General features: G+C 34.9%; 1 protein-coding gene across 4 annotated transcripts in view; it reads left to right on the top strand.

The window, feature by feature from the left end:
- The window catches only part of INTS6 (integrator complex subunit 6), a 90343-nt gene that overhangs the window by 63320 nt on the left and 5569 nt on the right, over window positions 1–21454 (top strand). For all 4 annotated transcript variants that reach the window (XM_087865156.1, XM_045796873.2, XM_045796874.2 and 1 more), the window contains 11 exons: window positions 749–874; window positions 2281–2435; window positions 7363–7515; window positions 7638–7770; window positions 8696–8790; window positions 11280–11390; window positions 12394–12609; window positions 14765–14891; window positions 15707–15849; window positions 16046–16277; window positions 20618–20989. In XM_087865156.1, coding sequence (XP_087721282.1) covers window positions 749–874; window positions 2281–2435; window positions 7363–7515; window positions 7638–7770; window positions 8696–8790; window positions 11280–11390; window positions 12394–12609; window positions 14765–14891; window positions 15707–15849; window positions 16046–16277; window positions 20618–20989 — 1863 coding nt within the window. The remainder of the gene's footprint in view (window positions 1–748; window positions 875–2280; window positions 2436–7362; window positions 7516–7637; window positions 7771–8695; window positions 8791–11279; window positions 11391–12393; window positions 12610–14764; window positions 14892–15706; window positions 15850–16045; window positions 16278–20617; window positions 20990–21454) is intronic.

The following is a 21454-nucleotide window of genomic DNA, read 5'->3' as shown; positions in this document are numbered from 1 at the left end:
GCCAGTAATTACAGTATGGGACAGCACAGGTCTAGATACATTTATGGAAAATCCCTGTTTAAGAAAGCTTTTCACTAGTATTTTTTCTTAACCACTAGCATTTTAATGCTCTGTACTAAAAATCCTATAGATTAAAATATACAAAAGGAAACTTCATTTAAGATAGGTTAATTCCCGAGTATGCAAGCCAAAGGAAATTCAGAAAAAGCACATGCTACCATCTGTATTAAAGTGCAAATATGTCAAATATGCAGTAATTTCCAGCAGGCCAATTAAATAATTGAGTATTTGCCATGTGCTTAGCATTACTCTTAGTGATAATACTTTTGTTAGGCAGGTGTAAGATTTTGAAGGTAGTTATTAGATGTTATGTATGTGTATTAAAGATAAACTATATTGGGTAATAGTTGGAGATCATTTTATATATGTATTTTAAGTCATATTTTACATAATATACATATATAATATACGTATATAAGTATATATGCAGTGTGATTTTTTTCATTATTTGTTCAAACCAAATTTCTATTTCTGTATATCTACATTTAGAAGAAAAAATGTACATTACTGTCATAAAGTGGAATTGTTGGTTGATTGAAAATAACTTTTTATTCATTTTTCCATAAGGTAATGAAATAAAGTCAAACTTTGCCATTGAACTTTTGTTAATAGTGTCAGAAACCCAACTATGGTTCTGTCTTGCTAAAGGTAGAAATTTCTGCAACTAACTTTATTCTTTTTGTCTCAGGCCGCTCATACTCTGTATGTTCTCCAAGAATGCTTAATCAGTGTTTGGAGTCCTTGGTGCAGAAAGTGCAAAGTGGGGTGGTAATAAACTTCGAAAAAGCAGGACCAGATCCTTCGCCTGTAGAAGGTATTATCGTACTTTTCTAATAGACATTCTAAACTTTATCACTGAACTAGAACTGAAAAATTACTATGATTTGGCTCTAAGATTGACAAGGCCAGAATATTAAGATGACAAAACGGCTCTTGGTAAAGAGGGAAGATGAAACAGGAAAGTGAAGATAAACTGATGATGGTTCACTAACATCACTTTTTTATATTGATTGTTCATAGCCTGAAATTTTATAGGAGCCAAAAACGTTATTAGGCATTTACAGATTAGCAGCCTCATATTTCCTTTTTAGTAAGGCCGCTTTGCTTCTCTCCAGCATATATGCCTGTCCTGTGTCCCTTAATTCACAAGAGTGTTCAATCCTAGGTGTTTAATTCCTTAGCTACATTTTTTCTAAGGATTGGATTGGTCAGGAACAAATAAATGGTTTGTGTGGTTACAAAAATGAGGAACCAGCCTTTGCCATGAAGCTGGATTCTGTTAACTCTAGTGAAATCCCACCTGACTTTATGTTAATATTCTGTGATCATGAACTATTTATATTGGCTAGAGGCTATAAGGGGTTATGCTAGAACCAATGGACAGCTTACATCTGCGATCCTCTGCGTAGTATGACATAGCTTATAACAAGAATTACAAAGGCATTAATGACACTTGGCAGAGGTGATCCACTAGAGTGGGTAATTGGAAGAAGAGAAAGGTCATAAAGATTTAAAAAACTAGGTACTCTCAGAGGGGGATAATAGGGAAAGAGCAGAAAATGGTAAAGTTTATATAAATTGTGTCACTGTGTTTGGTCTAAAAAAACAAGCTTTTTCTTTAATTGAATCTTAGACATGGAATGTATTCTTAAATTATTTTAATACTTGGCTTAGAGTTAGGCACCAAGTAAATATTTACTGAACTGTGGAAGACAGTTGCTATTTTGCTAGAATTATTTTAGATTGAATGTAGATGCCTCATATCTGGATTTGCATATTAAATTTTTTCTAGTTAATTATGCTTTAGTTAAAAATGATTTTAAAGAAGTCTTCATTTAGCAATACTTACCTAGTATTTACTAAGCCAAGTATGATGATGAAGAGATTGGGTGTTTGCCCCTATCATCTGATAGGGAAAACATATCATTCATTAAACAAGTATCTACCATAAAGTAGGTTTTACCTATTCTGAATGGGCAAGCAAAGGATACTGTGGTACCGCCTTTCAACTGCTGAATTTACAGACTTTACTATTTCATGGACTTTAATCTAAATGTTAAGTAGTCATGATAGTAGAACCATTCGAAAAAACAGGAAAATTCAGAATTGAACAAGTATTCAGACATTTTTATTATGTTAAGTAACAGTGGATATAATTTAACTTATGTTTTTTTTTTCTTAATGATACATACCTTCTTTGTCTTATTTTCTTTGCTACAGATGGGCAGCCAGATATATCAAGACCTTTTGGATCGCAGCCTTGGCATAGCTGTCACAAACTCATATATGTCAGACCAAATCCTAAAACTGGGGTTCCTATAGGTCATTGGCCTGTTCCAGAATCATTTTGGCCAGATCAGAATTCTCCAACACTAGTAAGTACCAAAAAGACTGTGACTTTGTAATAGTAACCATTTAACTGCTTCTCATAGTAGTTTTAAGTACTGCTATCAAAGGTGTGACTAACAGGAATTAGACAAGTGTTGAAAGTGCTATGGTAAGGTATTACGTGATTTAGTATACTGTATCGTTCATTATGAATAGAAAAAAGGTGTCATAGACAAAAGGTGTTGGTTTCCTTTAGAATCTAATACTATGCTTATGTTTTTACTATTGGCATATGGGTGCAGAATCATAATGTAACAAGAGTTTCTCCTTGGTCTCTAAATATTCATATAACATATAAGGATTTGTCTCTAGGACACAATTTAGAATTTAAATGAAAGTTTAGAAAATAATTCCAATCGTTTGTAAATTCATGTTGGCTTTCATGTTTTTAGGTTATGTTCAGTGTTTTCATTCTGGAAGTTTTAAGTAGAAATGACTTTCTGGTCTTTTTTATATGAATTATTTTTAGAAATAGTGAGGTTTGGGGCGCCTGGGTGGCTCAGTCGTTAAGCGTCTGCCTTCAGCTCAGGGCGTGATCCTGGCGTTCTGGGATTGAGCCCCACATCAGGCTCCTCCACTGGGAGCCTGCTTCTTCCTCTCCCACTCCCCCTGCTTGTGTTCCCTCTCTTGCTGGCTGTCTCTGTCTCTGTCAAATGAATAAATAAAATCTTAAAAAAAGAGGTTTATTGAATGATCATTGTGAATTATCAGTAGACACCCTAGGGTTCTGATAGTGATAGGGTAAATTTTTTCAAATTAATAGCTAGTCAATGATGTTAATACACTATTTTTTCAGAATAGCTTTTTTTCTAGTATCAGGGTATCATGGGATACTTTGTGGGAGAACATGTTAGTGGTTCTTTTGCTGTTACCCTTGGAAGATAACGATTGTATTTCAGAGATCATGAAGGAGTTTTAACAATGTTTCATGCAGATACCTTTTTTTAATTAAACTGAAACCTTTCTGAAACCTTCATACTTTATTATTTTTGTAAGTTTTTATTTTAATTCCAGTAAACACACAGTATTATATTGGTTTCAGGTGTACGATATAGTGATTTAGCACTCCCGTACAGCAGTGCTCCATACAACAGTGCTCATCACAAACTGCGCTCCTTAATCCCCATCACCTGTTTCACCCGTCCCCTCACCACCTCCCTTCTGGTAACTGTCAGTGTGTTCTCTACAGTTAAACTGAGTGTTTCTTGATTTCTTTGTCTTTCTCTTTCGTTTTCCCTTTGTTCATTTGTTTTGTTTCTTAAATTCCACATATGGGTGGAATCATGTGGTATTTGTCTTTCTCTGAATGACAAAGGCTCAAGCATTTACTCTAGCTCCATCTGTGTTATTCAGATGGCAAGATTTTATTCTTTATGGCTGAATGATATTCCATTATGATATACATATATCATATCTTCTTTATCTGTTCATCAATCGATGAACACTTGGGCTCCTTCTATATCTTGGCTATTGTAAGTAATGCTGCTATAAAGATAGGGGTGCATGTATCCCTTAGATTTAGTGTTGTTTTATTCTTTGGGTAAATACCCATGCGATTATTGGATGGTCGAGAAATTCTATTTTTAACTTTTTGAGGAACCTCCATACAGTTTTCCACAGTGGCTGCAGCAGTTTGCATTCCCACCTGCAGTGCACTAGTTGAAACCTTTACACTTTAAACCTATATCACCTCTTCAGGGCAATATTTACTTTTATTCTATACAAGGTCTATAAAGCAGTATTTCCTCTATTTATTAGGGATTTAGTGAAGTAGTACATGAAATTAAGGCTTTATAAGAAGTATCTTTTTTCTTTTCCTTTTCTTTTTTTCTAATTGAATCATCATAGTTTTAAAATCTGGCCTTTATAGAGAAGCTCTTAATTTCTTCAGCCATTTTACTTTCTCTTCTGGAGCCCTTTCAACTTTCGTAGACTAGATACCATATTTGTATGAAATATTGTCTTGTTGGTTATTCATTCTATTGTGTTTAACACCTATAGTAGTATGTATAGTACTTGTTGAGTCCTAATAGAAAGAAATCCAAAACCAGTGTCACAAGCATTATCTATTAATATTGCTTTAGTGGTCTATTGCAAATTGTTAGATTTTGAAGTGTGGGTAGGATTTCAGTTGGGGGAGGAAACAGTATGAGAAAAAAGTATGCAAGTAAAAAAGAACAAGGTGAGGTTAGAGGAATGAGAAATAATGAGTACAGGTGGGTCATAATATGTGTGTAGCACATTGAGAGTATTAAATAAACCAAATTGCTCTTGACTTTAAATGGAAGGTTAAGAATTTGAGCTTTTCTCACTGAGGTGGGGTTCACAGAATAAGTGAAGATGTTTTTAACAGATGCTGCTTTAGGAAATATAATCCGGTAGTTTTCATCTGCAGCAAAATTAAGAGATAAGTTGGATGGTAAGCAGGTTATCTAGAGGGCTGTTGCTAGGATTCATGTAAGAGATTATAAGACAATGACTTAAGATGATGGAAGAGAGAATCATAAGAAAGAGAGAATATTGGAAAGAACTGGCAAAATTAAGTAACTGAAGGATATTAGAGGGGAAATGAAATTTTTACAAATAATAGTATTCAAATAAGATGTATTGATACTGAAATGTGATTTCTTAGACTGATTCTGCATTTAAATCATGGCTCCTCCAGTTATTAGCTGTATTTTGGTCAGTTATCTTCTCCAAGCCTCAATTTCCTGTCAGTTAAACGGAGATAACAGCTATCTCATGGGATTGTTTCAGGGATTAAATGAAGTAATAAATGCAGAGTTTTCTTTGCCAAGTTCTAGAAGACATTCTCCCCGACTAGCACACATTTTTCCTCATGGTTCTCAATATTTTCATTCCAAAATATAAGTGAGTTTCATGGACTGATTCAATAAGATATGTGTCAGGTACATGTGAGATACAGGAGCACAAGATGAGTAAAACATAGTGCTTACCTTTTGGAATCTTACCATTCCATAGGAAGGTCAGACTTGTAAACATGATACAGAACAGTGTGCGAACTGTACTAGGCACATGGAGCAAAGCGCAGAGGAGGTGGTGCCTAACTAACTGCCTGGTATGTATTTGGAGTACAAGGCGAGAAAGAGTGTCAGGAAGGAAATTCTTAGATGTTTTACTTGCCAGTTCAGACTTCAAAACTTTGTTTGTAACATACAAGGGAGAAAATAATAAAGCAGCCAGGATAACATGAAACCAGGGGCATGAAAAGATGATGATCTACTTGGGTAACTGCAACTGTTTTGGCATGGCTGGAGCACAGGGCATATATACATGGTGTAGTGGTCGAAAGGCAGATAGGGACCAGATCATCAAGGATCTTTATATATGGTATTTAAAGAAAAGAGTCTGGGTCCTATTTTTAGGTGATTGGCTTGCTACTTTTACCAAATAATTTTAGATAGGGAAATTACATGATCATATTTATATTTCGAGGCTGTGGGATTGATTGGAGGGAGCTAATTAGAGAGGTTAATTAAAAATGAGCAGTTGTACTAGTCTAGTCTGAGAAATGATGAAGGCATAAATTAGAGTACTAAGAAACAGAAGATAGAAATTTCTAAAGAGATGGGAGGTTATTATTGACAGAGGGCAGTAACTAAATACTGAGCACCTACCGAGTTTACGTGTTCTGCCCAGTGGCTTAGAAGTTGTGAGATTTTATCTAGGTCTTTGTGACAATTAAATAATGAGGACAAGGAGGAGATATTAAGGATAACACCTAGGTTGTTTTTTTGTTTTTGTTTTTAAAGATTTTATTTATTTATTTGAAAGAGAGAGAGAGAGAGCACGAGCGGGGTGAGGGGCAGAGGCAGAAGCAGACTCCCCGCTGAGCAGGGAGTAGATGCCAGCTGGATCCCAGGACCCAGACGCTTAGCAGACTGAGCCACCCAGGCGCCCCAACACCTAGGTTTTTAAAACAGGTTTTGTAGTTTGGGGGAGAAATAATGAATTGCATAATAATGTGTTTGAGGGACTTATAGAAGATTCTGGTTCTGTCTAGTAGATAGTTGAAACATAAGAGGAGTAAGAGAGATTTGATCCTAACACTGGATTTGGGAGCCACCAGGGTATAGGTAGTAATGGAGTAATAAGAATCTTTTATAGCAGTAAAATTTCAAATTATTTCCTCATAGCTCTATTTCCTTCATCAGTCTTCAATCAGTGAGATTTTTAGGAAGGAGACTATGGGGGCGGGGGTAGGGAATAGTATAACATGCCTTTATTTTTTTTCCCTTAAAGTACTGTGTTTTTGTATCTTCAGATCAGGTTGTCCAAAATAGTATATATATACCATGGAGATAACCAAAGCAGTCTACTGGAATAGGGAAGGAAAACTTTAGAATTTCTATTTCTATTTATCTTTTTCTCCTATTTTTAATATTATTTTGATATATACTTTTTATATACCTATAAGTTAATTTACAAATAATTTATAAGTAAATGTATATATGTCCTAACATACTGTATATTCAAAAACTTCTGAACAAGGTGTATAATCAGTTTGGAAGCTACTACAACATACAAGAAATTTAATTGCTACAATTGAGAACTTAGAAAGGTTTCTATACTTTAGTTATTTCTTAAATGTAACAATTGATGAGTACTTATTTCCAAAATTTTGCACTTTTCTGATAAATTTGATTTTAAGACCTAAAAAGATTTTTATTCTGTATACATTTTAAAATGTTTTGTCTTTTTCTTGTGAATGTGAAATTTAAGCATTGCATTTTTAAGTATTTTCTTTCCGCTTTAATGGTGTTTTCAGTAGTAAATTAAACTCTCAATTAGCAAAACTGAGGAACTGAGTAAATTTTGATAGTGAGAGATACTGAAAATGAGTTTGTTTCTTGTATTTTGTGTAAATAGTAATAATAAGACTTTCCCCTCTAGCCACCTCGTACGTCTCATCCTGTAGTGAAGTTTTCCTGTACAGACTGTGAACCAATGGTTATTGACAAATTGCCTTTTGACAAGTATGAGTTGGAACCTTCGCCACTGACTCAATTTATCCTGGAAAGGAAATCTCCTCAAACATGTTGGCAGGTGAGCTGAAAAACTACAGTGACTTAAAAGTTGGATGTTCTTTTAAAAAGTTAAATCAGTGATTTATAAAACGTTTTGTAAAGGTCATTAAATATGAAGTCTTAACCACTCCCTTTTAACAGGTGTATGTGAGCAATAGTGCAAAATATAGTGAACTTGGTCATCCCTTTGGTTACTTGAAAGCCAGTACAGCACTGAACTGTGTCAACTTATTTGTGATGCCTTACAATTACCCAGTCCTCCTTCCCCTTTTAGGTAAGTCATTCTTGCTCCATTCTCTGTGGCTCAGCATACATACAAATTTTTCTAGAAACCAAGTTTGGGAACATCTCTTTGTAAGTTCTCATGTCTTGTGGAAATTAATATAACTGTTTTTAATACTCTGAAATATTGAGCCTATCTACGGTGGTTTTATAGCAACCTGTGTATGTCTGTGCTAAGTTAAAAGTCATTGTCAAAGCACCTTTGATTCTATAAACTATTGAAGATATTGTGTTTTAAATTTTAAATATTCTCAGTTTTCTACACGTTAGATTTCTTACATGGTTAGAATTGGTAATCTAGGCTTTGTATTTGGTAAACAAGACATTTTGTAGAAGCATATATTTATAAATCTGAGTGTATTTTCTTTCTAAGAATTTACCTGTACTTTAATTTTCATTTGGCAAATATTTTTTCTAAATGAATGAATTTATTCCAAAACAATATAATAAAAGCCTAAAGTTAGTTTCTGGGGACCCTCTGGCTATAATTTTTGAGCAGTACTATTGGAGAAGACTTCTTTCCCTCCATGGAAACACATCAGATGTAAAAGTTATAGTCAAAATATTAGGTATATTTTATAGAAAACATTGTGCATACTTTGCTCTCAAATCTGTTTTATGTCTAAGTCTAGAGAGGGTATAGATTTTCTTGTGTATTTTCTGATTCTACCTTTATTGTTACATGAAATATTCTTACATGAAATACGTGATTGGCATCTTTTTATTTTTAAAATGGTATTACTACTCAAAATGGCAGAACCAAAAATTGTGCCCATTTTAATTTTGTTAAAAACTTAATGTCTGATGTTACTCTCTTAAAATTAGAAAACTGACTTTAAAAATGAAATGTATTTGACTTGATTTTCATGTGTGAAAACAATGGATGATGATAGTTTGTTCACATTATACATTTATAGATGACTTGTTTAAAGTACATAAAGCAAAACCAACATTGAAATGGAGACAGTCATTTGAAAGTTATTTGAAGACAATGCCTCCCTACTATCTTGGGGTAAGAATGTTATTGTTAAAAATAGAACTTTTATAAAATTGTACATTATGCTTATAGTTTACTGTAGGTATTAAAACTTTTATTTGTTGCTATTATAGAATGTATAGAACATACAGATGTCCTGAAAATTGAGTGTTCAAATAACCAATAATAGATGTAATGGGAATGAAAGGTTTCAGTGATTTGCATAATAATGATGACAATGGTAAAGATCATCAGAACATATATAATGCATACATTAGGCCTGATATTATGCTAAGCATTTTACATGTATTAACCTCATTTAATTTCTTTTTTCTTTTTTTTTTAATTTAAATTCAATTAGCCAACATATAGTACATCATTAGTTTTTGATATAATGTTCTATTAACCTCATTTAATTTATATAGTAACCCTGTGAGGTAGAAATCATTCGTGAAACTAAGGCACTGACCGATTAAATAATTTGTCCAAGGCTATATAGCTAATGTGTGGGAGACTAGAATTTAATCCCAGGCAGCCTGGCTTTTAGAATAGCTCCAATTGTTGTACTCCCTTGTTAAATTGCAGTTTTATAACTATTTTTCTTTAAGGGTACATAATGGTTTTTGTTGTGTTATTCCCTAAGTCTCCAGAAACATGTTTTTAGGTAGATAAGTATATATTCTCATAGAATCCTATATTTTTAGAACCATGAGTTTGTGATTACAGTTGACCCTTGACAAACACAGGTTTGAAGTGCATGGGTCCGCTTATATGTGGATTTTTTTCAGTAAATATAAAGAAAATTTTTTTGAGATTTGTGGCAATTTGAAAAACTTGCAGATGAACTGTAAAGCCTAGAAATATTTTTAAAAAGTCAAGAAAAACCTAGGTGTTATAAGAATATAGTATATATAAAATACATATACATACAAAAATTAGTTGTTATTAGGCTTCCGGTCAGTAGCAGGCTACTAGTAGTTAAGTTTTGGGGGTGTCGAAAGTTTATACATGGATTTTTTATTGTGTGGGGTCAGCACTTCTAACCCTCATGTTGTCAATGGTCACTTGTACTTAAAACCTAGTGTATCGTAGTAGATAAGACCAATAATATATATATTATTAAATACATTATTTATTGTATGAAAAGTAACTTCTTAAGTAGACCAGTGTTAAAAGCACTTTTAAACATTTTTCCTTTTTTTTTTATAATATTTTTTATTATATTATGTTAGTCACCATACAGTACATCCCTGGTTTTTGATGTAAAGTTCGATGATTCATTAGTTGCGTATAACACCCAGTGCACCATGCAATACGTGCCCTCCTTACTACCCATCACCAGCCTATCCCATTCCCCTACCCTCCTCCCCTCTGAAGCCCTCAGTTTGTTTCCCAGAGTCCATAGTCTCTCCTGGTTCATTCCTCCTTCTGTTTTTACTTTTAATGCAGGAATATTATAGCATTTGACTGTAACTCATCTTTCTAAATGGTCTCTACTAAGAGCATTAATTTCTTGAGCTTTGAAAAATCATATTTTAGACTTCTGAGAGGTATATTGTATGTCTAGCACATTGTGCCTGCCATGTAAGAGTGAAAAGGAAGAAACACTGAATATGAACTGTTACATATGTTGACTCATTTACGTTTCATAGCAACCTGTAGGATTTAGGCAAAGCTACGTGGATTTTAAATATCAGGGCTGGGATTTGATTCCAGTTTGACACAAGTGCTTGTACACTTTCTGATGTCAGTGAATGGCTGTCATCCTTTTCTGACTGCATCCCACTCACACATGCTAGACTGTCCTGCTAGTGACATTTTTCATTGCACAACTGGGCTCTCCTTACAGTTGAAAATTATTTCATTATACTGCATCCACTGTAAATATTAGACTTTTTTTCCTTCAGAGCTTGTTTCTATTTTTTCAGTTCAGCTAATAATAACAGTAGTCATGATTAACATGCCTACTATATATCAGATGCTTTTATATGTGCTTTACATGTATTAATTCATTTAATCCCATGACAGCCCTATGCAGTAGATGCTATTGTCCTTTTCAAATGAGAAACTTTAGACCCTAGACCCAGAGAGGCTATATAACCTGGCTGTGTAGTTCACTACAGCTAGTGAATGCTTGAGCCATAAACCACAGTAACCCAAGGTAGAAACCTTCCATTTTTCTTGCCTCCTTTTCACTTCTTAATTTCTATCAAATCTACCTCTGTGATGTGTCTCCTGCCCATTTCTTCCAAACTTAGTATCTCCGGTGATACTAAGGAGTCTAGGGCTTTACCCTTTCTTGTCCCAGGTGTTGTTAAAGAATAGCCTCTAATCCTTTTTAAGTATTTCAAGCTACCTTTCGTACCAGTGGCAAACATTTTACTGAGACACAAATATGATATGTTACTCTCTTATCTAAAAAAAGGAGAAATTTTTTTTGAAGAAATCTTCAAAATTGACAATACCTGGAGCCCTACATTTTTGACAAGCTTAGGATTGATGTGATGTTTTCTCTTTTCCAATAGCCTTTGAAGAAAGCTGTTAGAATGATGGGAGCACCTAACCTAATAGCAGACAGTATGGAATATGGACTTAGTTACAGTGTCATTTCATACCTCAAAAAATTGAGTCAACAGGTAATGTTAAGAAATAGAGCCATTAAGTATTTTGAATGGTTTGGCTAAGATGCTTAACAGGCCAGATGTTAGTTCTGATGGTTCTAATGGAATTACATTGTATTAATATATTATGTTTTAAAACCACATATATCATATCTTAACATAATTGTCTCAAGTACATGATATGCCGTGTTTTGGAATGTTAATTTGAAATAATAATTCCTAGTTTATGGAAATGGCTTCATTATTGTGGTCCTAGACTTTTCTACCTGTGAAATTTATGTTAGAAAGTTGTTTTTCTTAGACAAAAATCAGTTTCTTTTGCTTAATGTTTTAAAAACTGTAGTTTTTTTCTTTAAAAAATGGGAGTTTCTTTTGAAATATTTATAAAAAACACTGAATTTTATCATTTTGAGCATAAATCACATTAATAGATACTCTGGTAGTCAAGCAGTATACAGTTAGACTGCCAAGATATTAATACCATATAAAATATTTTTCCAGTGCTTCTGCCATCTGTACTTCTGCTCATTGAGATGTAGGTTGGATAGAGTCAAAATATTGCTATTTTGTTTTCCATAGAAAAACTACATCATCATTTGTTACCCTATGAACATTTAGTTAGGTGCTAATAATAGTGTCTTTAAATAAATACTGATGAGATTTTTTTTTCTGATTTTTATATGACCTCTGAATTGGAAATCCATATTTTTATTTAGGGTGCACTTACATTTCATGGTTTAAGTGTAGTGGGTGTTAGTACATAAAAATAAATTGAAGTTGTTTTTGTTTGCCCTGCTCCAGAAGGTTATAATTGTAATGATTTAAAACTGTAAGACATTTTTATTTAAACTATATTTAGTTTACCAAGAACTTGACATAACCTGTGCTACTTGAGTTTATAACTGTATACATTTTATAACATAAATAAATATTTAATTTATAGAAGACCAAAACTATTAGTATTTAATTTATTAATTTAGATTATGTCAAGACTATGTCTTATTTATTTTTACTTTAGGCCAAAATAGAATCTGATCGAGTCATCGGATCTGTGGGCAAAAAAGTGGTACAGGAAACTGGAATTAAAGTGCGAAGCCGATCACATGGTTTATCAATGGCTTATAGGAAAGATTTTCAACAGTTGCTCCAGGGAATTTCAGAGGATGTTCCTCACAGACTGCTAGACCTTAATATGAAAGAATACACTGGGTTCCAAGTTGCTTTGCTCAATAAGGTAATAGTTATGTGAATTTAGTACTGCTCAGGTTATATTCTGTTGTATTGTTAAGTAAATCAAATTTTCCATTAACTGATGTTTAGTTTGTCCAAACTTCAGGAGTACTTCTAGACCTCTGAAGAATAACGATCATTAACACTATTATTGAATCATGGAATTTTAGAATTAAAACAAACATCGTACATGCTGAATGGATGAATAGATGGACTGATGAGTAAACCAACCCGTTCATTTTATAGATGAGAAAACAGACGGGGTGCCTGGCTGACTCAGTTGGTAGAGCATGCGACTCTGGATCTTGGGGTTGTGAGTTTGAGCCCCATTTTGGTTGTAGCAATTACTTTAAAAAAAAAAAAAAAAGAAAGAAAACAAGACTTAAAGATTGCCTGAAGTTACATAGCTAGTCTTAGAGTTCATTGCAGTTTGGTACTTATACTGATGACCTTGGGTACATAGCATGATCCTAAAATGCCTTATGAATATTCATTATTAAAAAAATCTTCATCCCAGTAGCCTTTTTTGTAGAAACAGACAAGCTGATCTAAAATTTATATGGAAATTAATTTAAAGGTCCTAGTATGGCTGAAACAATTTTGCAAAATAATAAAGTTAGAATACTTGTACTATCTAATTTTGAAAGTTACTGTAAAGTTGTTCAACATGTTGCGTTGTTGGCATATGGGTAAACATATGGATCAGTAGAACTGAAGAGGGTCTAGAAGTAGGCCCTCACACATGTAGTCAATTAATTTTTAACAGAGGTGCCACAATAATTCAGTGGGTAAGAAGACAATCTCTTCAGAAACAGTGCTGGAACAATTGGATAACTGTATTCAAAATAATAAACTTGACCATTATCTCATTCATATTACTTGGAGTGCTCATGGTCTTAATTGTAAGAATTAAAACTATAAAATTCTAGAAGAAAACAAGAGAAAGTCTTCATGACGTTGGGTCAGGGGTCATCGAAGATTTCTCAAATATAACACAAAAAGCACACACACACACAACTTGATAAATTGAACTTCATTAAAATTTAAATTTTTGTCTACAAAAGAAACTTGAACAGGCAAGCTACAGCCTAGGAGAAAAGTATATGTAGAACAAAGCATTTGTATCAAAATAGATAAAGAACTCCTGCAACTCAGTGATTAAAAAACAAACATCTGATAAAAAATGGGCAAAATCTTTGAACAGATAATTCACTAAATAAGATACACATATTAAAAGATGCTGTAGCTTAATGGCCATTAGGGAAATGCAAATTAAAACTATAATGAGATCCCACTTCCCACCCACTAGAATGGCTATACTTCCTATATGACCAGCAGTTCTACTCAAAGGTATCTATCTACATGAGAGAAATGAAGATGTATGTCCATATAAAGGCTTTGTATGCAAATGTTCATAGCAGCATTATTCATAATCACCAAAACTGAAAAGAAAACTGTTCATCAGCTGGAAAATGGATAAAGAGAGGTATAGCCATAGAATGGAATACTACTCTGCAGTAAAAAAGAACAGACTACTGATACATTAATAACATGGATGAATCTCAAAACACTGTCCTTAGTGGAAAAAGCCAGATGGAAAAGATTTGATATAGCAAAATTCCACTTAAAAAGTGGAATGTAGGGTGACAGGAAGCAGATCAGTGGATGCCTGGGGATAGGAAAATGGATTGACTACAAATGGGCACAAAGAACTTTCCTGGGATGATGGAAGTGTTCTTAAACTGGATTGTGGTAATGGTTTCACAACTGTAAATTTACTGATACTCATCAAACTGTATACCTAAAATGGGTTAATTTATTGTATGTGGATTATACCTCAAACTATGTTTCTTCTTTAAACCTTCAAAGTCTTTAAAATTTGAAAATTCATTTTGTAAGATATTTACTTCCCTTAGCCAGAATATATAATAAAATCTTGAAAGATGTGAATTTGAGTTATTTGGTTGAACTCATTACCAATTTTGATCTTCTGGTTTTCAAAACAGTATGTTAAGCTTGCATCATAATTCTTTATTCTATTTTTAAAGCTAATGAGACTTGTATTTCTTATTTCCAAACCTGTGTTGCAGGCTAGAGATTTTAGTCTCTTTTAATTCTATATTTGAAAATAAATTTTGTCTTTCAATGTTTTTCGATAGGATTTGAAGCCACAGACATTTAGAAATGCATATGACATACCAAGGCGGAATCTTTTGGATCACTTAACAAGAATGAGATCTAATCTTTTGAAGAGCACCCGCAGATTTCTTAAAGGACAGGATGAAGGTTAGATCATGGTTTCAATAATGGTATTTCTTTTGTGAATTTCTTTCTTTATATTGAAAAAAACATGGTATGATAGTGTAACTTTTAAAGAATTACTATAGTAGTATATTTTCTTCGTAAATTCAAACAAATGAAGAAGTAAGTCATCCCTGATTCTCTACATTCCTTTCTGTCATCATTGTGGCCCCAAATTCTGTTCCCCAGAGATGACAACCTTTGTTAGCAGCTGAGTTTCTTTTTTGGCTTTGTTCATGCATTCACGCACACACAAAATCATTTTCATGTGACATACTGGTATCTGGTGATTTAACTTCATTGGTCAGTACATGTCCTGTTCCTTCAACTGTATCCGTGGCATGTACTACAAATCAAGTCAGATGAGAATTTAACTCTTGGCCATCTCTGATGTAAGCATTCCAACTATAGCTTTATATAAAAAGGGTTATCTGTGTGATATATCTTTTCTATAAATATTGCTATAATTAAATTTTGCTTAATGGGAATAGAGCAGACATTCCTTTTCATGGTAATGTTAACACATATTGCTTATTTTGCACACTCAAATTAACTGCAATATTCTTGCTTTGTTTAGAAGATAAAATCAGCTCTTAAATTTCATTTTAAAAATCTCAAAAAGACTTCGTTTTTGTCACAATATTTGTAGTGACAACACACTAATTTGGCACATATGGTAAGGCAAGACTGCCTTGAATAATACCAGGTAGCATTCATATATAAGAAGACATTATTTGATAATTAAACAGTACTGTTTTAGTGAGGCTAACTTTTGTTGTTGCTCTCTTCTATTTGAAAAGATCAAGTGCACAGTGTTCCTATAGCACAAATGGGGAATTACCAGGAATACCTCAAGCAAGTACCTTCTCCACTAAGAGAACTTGATCCTGATCAGCCTCGAAGGTTGCATACATTTGGCAACCCCTTTAAGCTAGATAAAAAGGTAAACTTGAAATGTTCCATTGTATGATCCATTTGTGGATTTAACAGTTCTTAATTTAACTAAAGTAAGCTACTTTTCTTGGTAGACTAATAAATGTCAACATATTTATAATATAGTTGCTCTAATGGGGATTGGAATTGTGCCATTTAAAGACTGTTATGTAAGTCCAGGGAAATTATATTCTTTTTTGTTATAGGGTATGATGATAGATGAAGCAGATGAATTTGTGGCTGGACCTCAAAATAAACATAAACGACCTGGAGAACCAAATATGCAAGGGATCCCTAAAAGACGTCGCTGTATGTCTCCACTACTAAGAGGCAGACAACAGAATCCAGTTGTGAACAATCATATTGGAGGAAAAGGACCACCTGTACCTGTGACTCAAGCACAGCCAGATCTTATTAAACCCCTTCCTCTTCATAAAAGTAAGGGTTTTTTTTAAAAAAGTTATTTGTTGCTTTTTGTTTCTTCGTGGGGAAGAGATTTTTGTAATAGATTATAGAAAATATTGATTGATAAAGCCCAAGAGTGTCTAGAGAAGATACTCGTTTCTTCTAAATTAGCATGTAATCATTTTATATGTCTTTTTAATAAACATTTGTTGGACATTTTGTATATTTATTATAGCTAGCATGATCTAAATATCATTTGCAAATCTTAAGTATTTCAAAATAACAGTTATTAAAGGGGCATTGTCAATACCCACAGAAAGATGGTTTTCAATGTCAGGTTAATTGAATAACTGATAATTAAATACATAAGCTATTGTAAATAGTGCTAGACATTGAGGTATAGCGGTGAACGAGACAATAGTGATCTCTGCCTTCATTTCTAATGAGTAAGGAAAGACAGCCGTTGAATGTTTCATTAGAAATGTGATGAATGTTCTAAAAGGGAAGTCGAGTATGTTTTGGCAGCATGTGGTAAGAGGATTTAACTTAGTTTGTGGGGTCAGAACCCTTTATTGAGGAAGTTATGTTTAAGCCACAATTTGAAGGGTGAATGGGAATTGTTGCACTAAAGCTGTGCATTTGGTAGTAGTGCTAAGCAGTTTGCTATGTACTACTGTATGCTACAGTGGTCGTATACGAATGTGTGCAAACGTACACACTAAGGAGAAGGGGTTAAGGGAACTGAAAGAATCCTAGTATAGCAAAGGTGTTGGGAATGAGATAAGTTAAGTAATGAAAGATAGGCTGAGGCCAGATCATGGAGGGCCTTGGAGGCCATTGTAAAGATTCTAGACTTTAAGGACAATGAGAATCTTTGAAAGGTTTTGAAGAGCTAGTGACCTGATTTGATTAGCATTTTATAAAGACCAGGCCAACTGTACTGTGTGGAATATTGTTAGGAAAGAACAAGAATGGATTTAGGGGAACCCTTAGTGAATTAATGATTGCATTAATTATATAGGTAGTGATCATTTGTAGTTTATAACATCTTAACTGGAGAGAAACCAAATATTCTATACCTCCTGATGGAATTATACAGTACTACTTTTGAAGTACTCTTGCCAAAAAAAAAGAAAAAAATTGAACCTTAATCTGATCAAGCCTCTAGATCTAACTACCAATTTATAGGAAATGCAAAGGATAGAGGAACATATTAAATGACAAAACAGGGATACAATTAACATAATCTGGATTATGGGGAAGTGTAAGACAGAGAATATGGGGTCTGTATGTTTCCAGAAAAAAATGCATAGAAAAAAAGAGAGGTTACAGAAGAATTTTATAGATTAAAAGGTAGTTTTAAAAGACATATAAACCGTAAAATGTACAGGGCCTGATTTGGACCCTGAAACAAATAAAATCAAACTTTCCCTACAAATAGAAAATGTATAAGGTAATTAGATTGTGGACATTGCTAGGATATTTGATGTTATTAAGTAATTATTATGGATGCACAGAAAGTAGTTAGGAAACTCAGGGAAGAGCTAATGACCTGGCAGTGGAGTTTTGAGAACGTGTATTTGAGAAATACTTGGATATACCAGCAAAGACTTGGTGATGATGGACTGGATATTAGAGCCAGGGCAAGAGAGGAGTTGAGAGATGCTGGGTAGACGAGGGTGACAGGGTGGAATGGAGGAAGAGAGGATGAGTGAGTTTAGAGGCGCCCATTAAATAGCCACGTGGAGATCCTGAGGTAGAAGATGAGTATTTTAGTTTAGACCTCGGAAGGAGAGACGGGGAAAAAGAGGGAGGTGGAGGAGGCAGTCTTAACCTCCACTGGAGTGAGTTAAATCACACCAAGGGAAACAATGAGAAGAAGCAGCCTAGAACAGAATTTGGAAGTGCCAAAGTTAAGGAGAGAAATAAGGATCAAAAGAAGAGATTGAGAAGGAAGGCTCCAAGAAATAGGAGATGAGAAGAATTTGACATCATGAGAGCTAAAGGGAAAGAGAATTGAGTGGTCGGCAGTTTCAGATACTTAAACATATCAGTCACGAGGATTGGAAGAGTTCTGTTGGTCTTAGGCTACCTTAGCAAGAGCAAGTCTGGTGGAGTAAAGGGGACAGAACACTAAAGAAGTGGGTTGAGGAGTGAGAGATGAGAAAATGGAGACAGTGAATGTAAACAACCAGTTTAAGAAGTTTAGCTGCATCGGGGAGATGGGAAAAGAAAGTGATAGCTGGAAGCAGTCATGGGGTTAAAAATGGTGACTTTGCTTTGTCTTTAAGATGACGGAGGTGAGCATGTTTAAATGCTGGTGTGATGGAACCAGTAGAGAGAGGCTAAAAATGAAGATGAGAGAAAGCATAATCAGCACAAAATCACTGGGAAGGCAGAAGGGAATGGTCCAGAGCCCAGATGAAAGAATGCTGCTTCCACTGAAGCAGAATGGGTGTGGGCGCAAGTTTAACAGTGGAAGTAGAGAAGTTCCTGTTTCATGGCTCTGCTTTTCTTTCCTCTGTGAAGTAGGAGGTGATGTATACTCCCGAGAGGGAAGGAGAAATTGGGAAAGTCAGAGATGTTAAGCGAGTGGAGAAGGTTAGAATGGTCTTTTGTGGGAGAGGGAGAAAAGGTTGTAATAAGATTGCTAGGTAGCACTGAGATCCAGGAACCCTGGCTGGTGAAGGTGATCACTCTGCAGAGCTGGGTCGTACTTCTCCAGTAGTGCTCATCACTGCAAATGCAGGTCTAGAGCAAGCAGATAGAGCCTTCACATTCAGAGTTTTGTCTGGCAGGTATCATGGGAGGACAATATAGAATGAGAGAATTTAGGACACAGGTAAAAAGTAATACATTATGGGATGTAAGTAGGATAGATAAGAAAGAAGCATCTAGAAGGTAGGATCTGATGACCAGGAGGGAGAAAGTGGAGGAGTTGTTAGAATAAGAGTCTGGCTGAGTTACAGAAAAACAGCAGGAGTCCTGCAAAGATAAAGCTTATGCTCCTCTATCCATAGATTTGTGTTTGATTTGTGAGGCAAGAGAGATGAGAAATTAAAGAATTGAGAGGCCATGTTCTTGGCAGGTGATCTGCATAGACACTGAAGTCACATACTACAGTACTTCTCAGACTTGAGTGTGTAATCGAATCACCAGGGGATCTAGTTAAACTGCGGATTCGAATTCGTGGTTTAGAGCCGGGCTCAAGGTGAGCATTTCTAGCAAACTCTCTGATGGTGTTAATACTGCTTGTATTAGACCACACTTTGACTACTAATGACCTAGGACAACGCCCAAGGGACATGGGGGTAGAAGGAAGTCTGTGAACCAGGTGTGACCACAGAGGTGTGCCGTGGAGATCAGTCAAGCTAGTGATAAGGAGAGAGAGGATGAGCAGAGTAGCATAGTTGAGCCTCACAAGAGCAAGAGTGTTACAGGAGCGCATGGAGAACGTATCTTGAAGTGGCACTAGAAGGTGAAGGAGTCAGTGACTCCACATCCTTATTTTAAGTCTGTGGAGAGTGTTTGAGAGAAAGGAATTTCTACTTCAAGTCTGAAAAGAAGAGCAGTTTCTCGGCCAGAGCTCTGGGTTTCAGTTAAAGCAGGAGTTGTCATAGAGAATATTCAGGAAAATTTGCAAGTCACGGAAGGGGATTTGGAGAGGGAGTTAGAAGTCTAGGGGATTTTTGTGGGAATGAGTTTACCTTTTGGACAGTAAATGAGGGAAATTAGAGGTGACTTCAGCTGGTGTCCTGGAGGTTTGGTGAGCAGTCAGGGAACTTCTAATTCAGCTGCTTCCTGTGGGGGGCAAGAGTTTGTAAGTTTTTTTTAAGTCTAGTAATCTGATGAGCTGCAGTGGGCACCAGGCTGTTCTGTGTTGCCCAAGTAACAAAGACTGGATGGGTGGTTATAAGAAAAGAGTATACTATAAAGTGACCTCTTTGACGGCGTGTTCCCTGCAGAGTATTGAACAGTTTGGACTTCCTGTGTTTACTTTTGCCTCTAAATGATAGTGGGTGTATAAGGCAGAGGTCAGTTGGAATGAGCTGAGGCTCTCTCTATATTTCCCTAAAGTATTAGAAATCTACTTGTTCAGTAAATCACCATAGAAGAAAGCAGAGAACTAAAAGTTGTTTGAAATTGTCTTTTATTTTTTTTCCTAAGGGCAAAAATTGTACAGATTTTGTAAATACGGTAAATGTTTGACATTGAAATCCACCATCTCTTTGGCAAAGCTTAAGAACTTATCATAGTATCTGTTAATTTGATTCCATCAGGGAGATTAGTTGTGATTTGCTGTAATATTTGTAACTTTTTTTTTACTGTGTTCTTTGAAATCGGCTCACATCATTTTTTTTCTTTGCTTTTAGTTTCAGAAGCCACTAATGATTCGACAATAGATGATGTGGTTGAAAATCATGTTGCAGACCAACTTTCATCAGATATTACACCAAATGCTATGGATACTGAATTTTCACCTTCTTCTCCAGCCAATTTGCTGGAACGACCAACCAATCATACAGAGGCTCTCGGTCATGACCATTTAGGAACTAATGACCTCACTGTTGGTGGATTTTTAGAAAATCATGAGGAATCAAGAGATAAAGAACAGTGTCCTGAAGAAAATATACCAGCGTCTTCACTCAACAAAGGAAAGAAATTGATGCATTGCAGAAGCCATGAAGAGGTCAACACTGAACTAAAAGCACAAATAATGAAAGAGATCCGAAAGCCAGGAAGAAGTATGTATAATTAGAGGCAAACCTCATATTTGATTTCTGTGTGTGCTCAAAGAAAAGAGTCAAATTAACTAAAAACATAGATCTGATTCTAGGTCAGTGCCAAACAACGTATGAGCTATATAAGATTTGATTCTTTATTCAAACTACAAAACTAAATATCTGCTGTATGCAAAGTGTTATGGGTAGATATGGTAAGCAGGAGGGACTGAGAGCAGAGCTTAAAGAACACACAGATAAATTGCACATAGTTCCTACCATGACAGGGACCTGGAGTCCTGAGTATTTTTCTACACAGCAACTGCAATTGAATGTAGCAGCAAACCCAAAAAGATGGAGTGAATATTAGATGACTTCATGTCTGTGAAGTTCCTGGCATAGTGTCTACTGCTGCCTTTAAGGTTTAAACTATGACAGTGACCCGGGATGTGTTTAGGCCAAAAAACAGAAGTTATAAAAGCTGTCTAT

Source organism: Ursus americanus, chromosome 10 (genome assembly GCF_024610735.1).
Source record: "Ursus americanus isolate L20-20 chromosome 10, mUrsAme1.1.p, whole genome shotgun sequence".
In the NCBI taxonomy this organism is placed as follows: domain Eukaryota; kingdom Metazoa; phylum Chordata; class Mammalia; order Carnivora; family Ursidae; genus Ursus; species Ursus americanus.
This window is presented reverse-complemented; position numbering and strand designations above follow the sequence as displayed.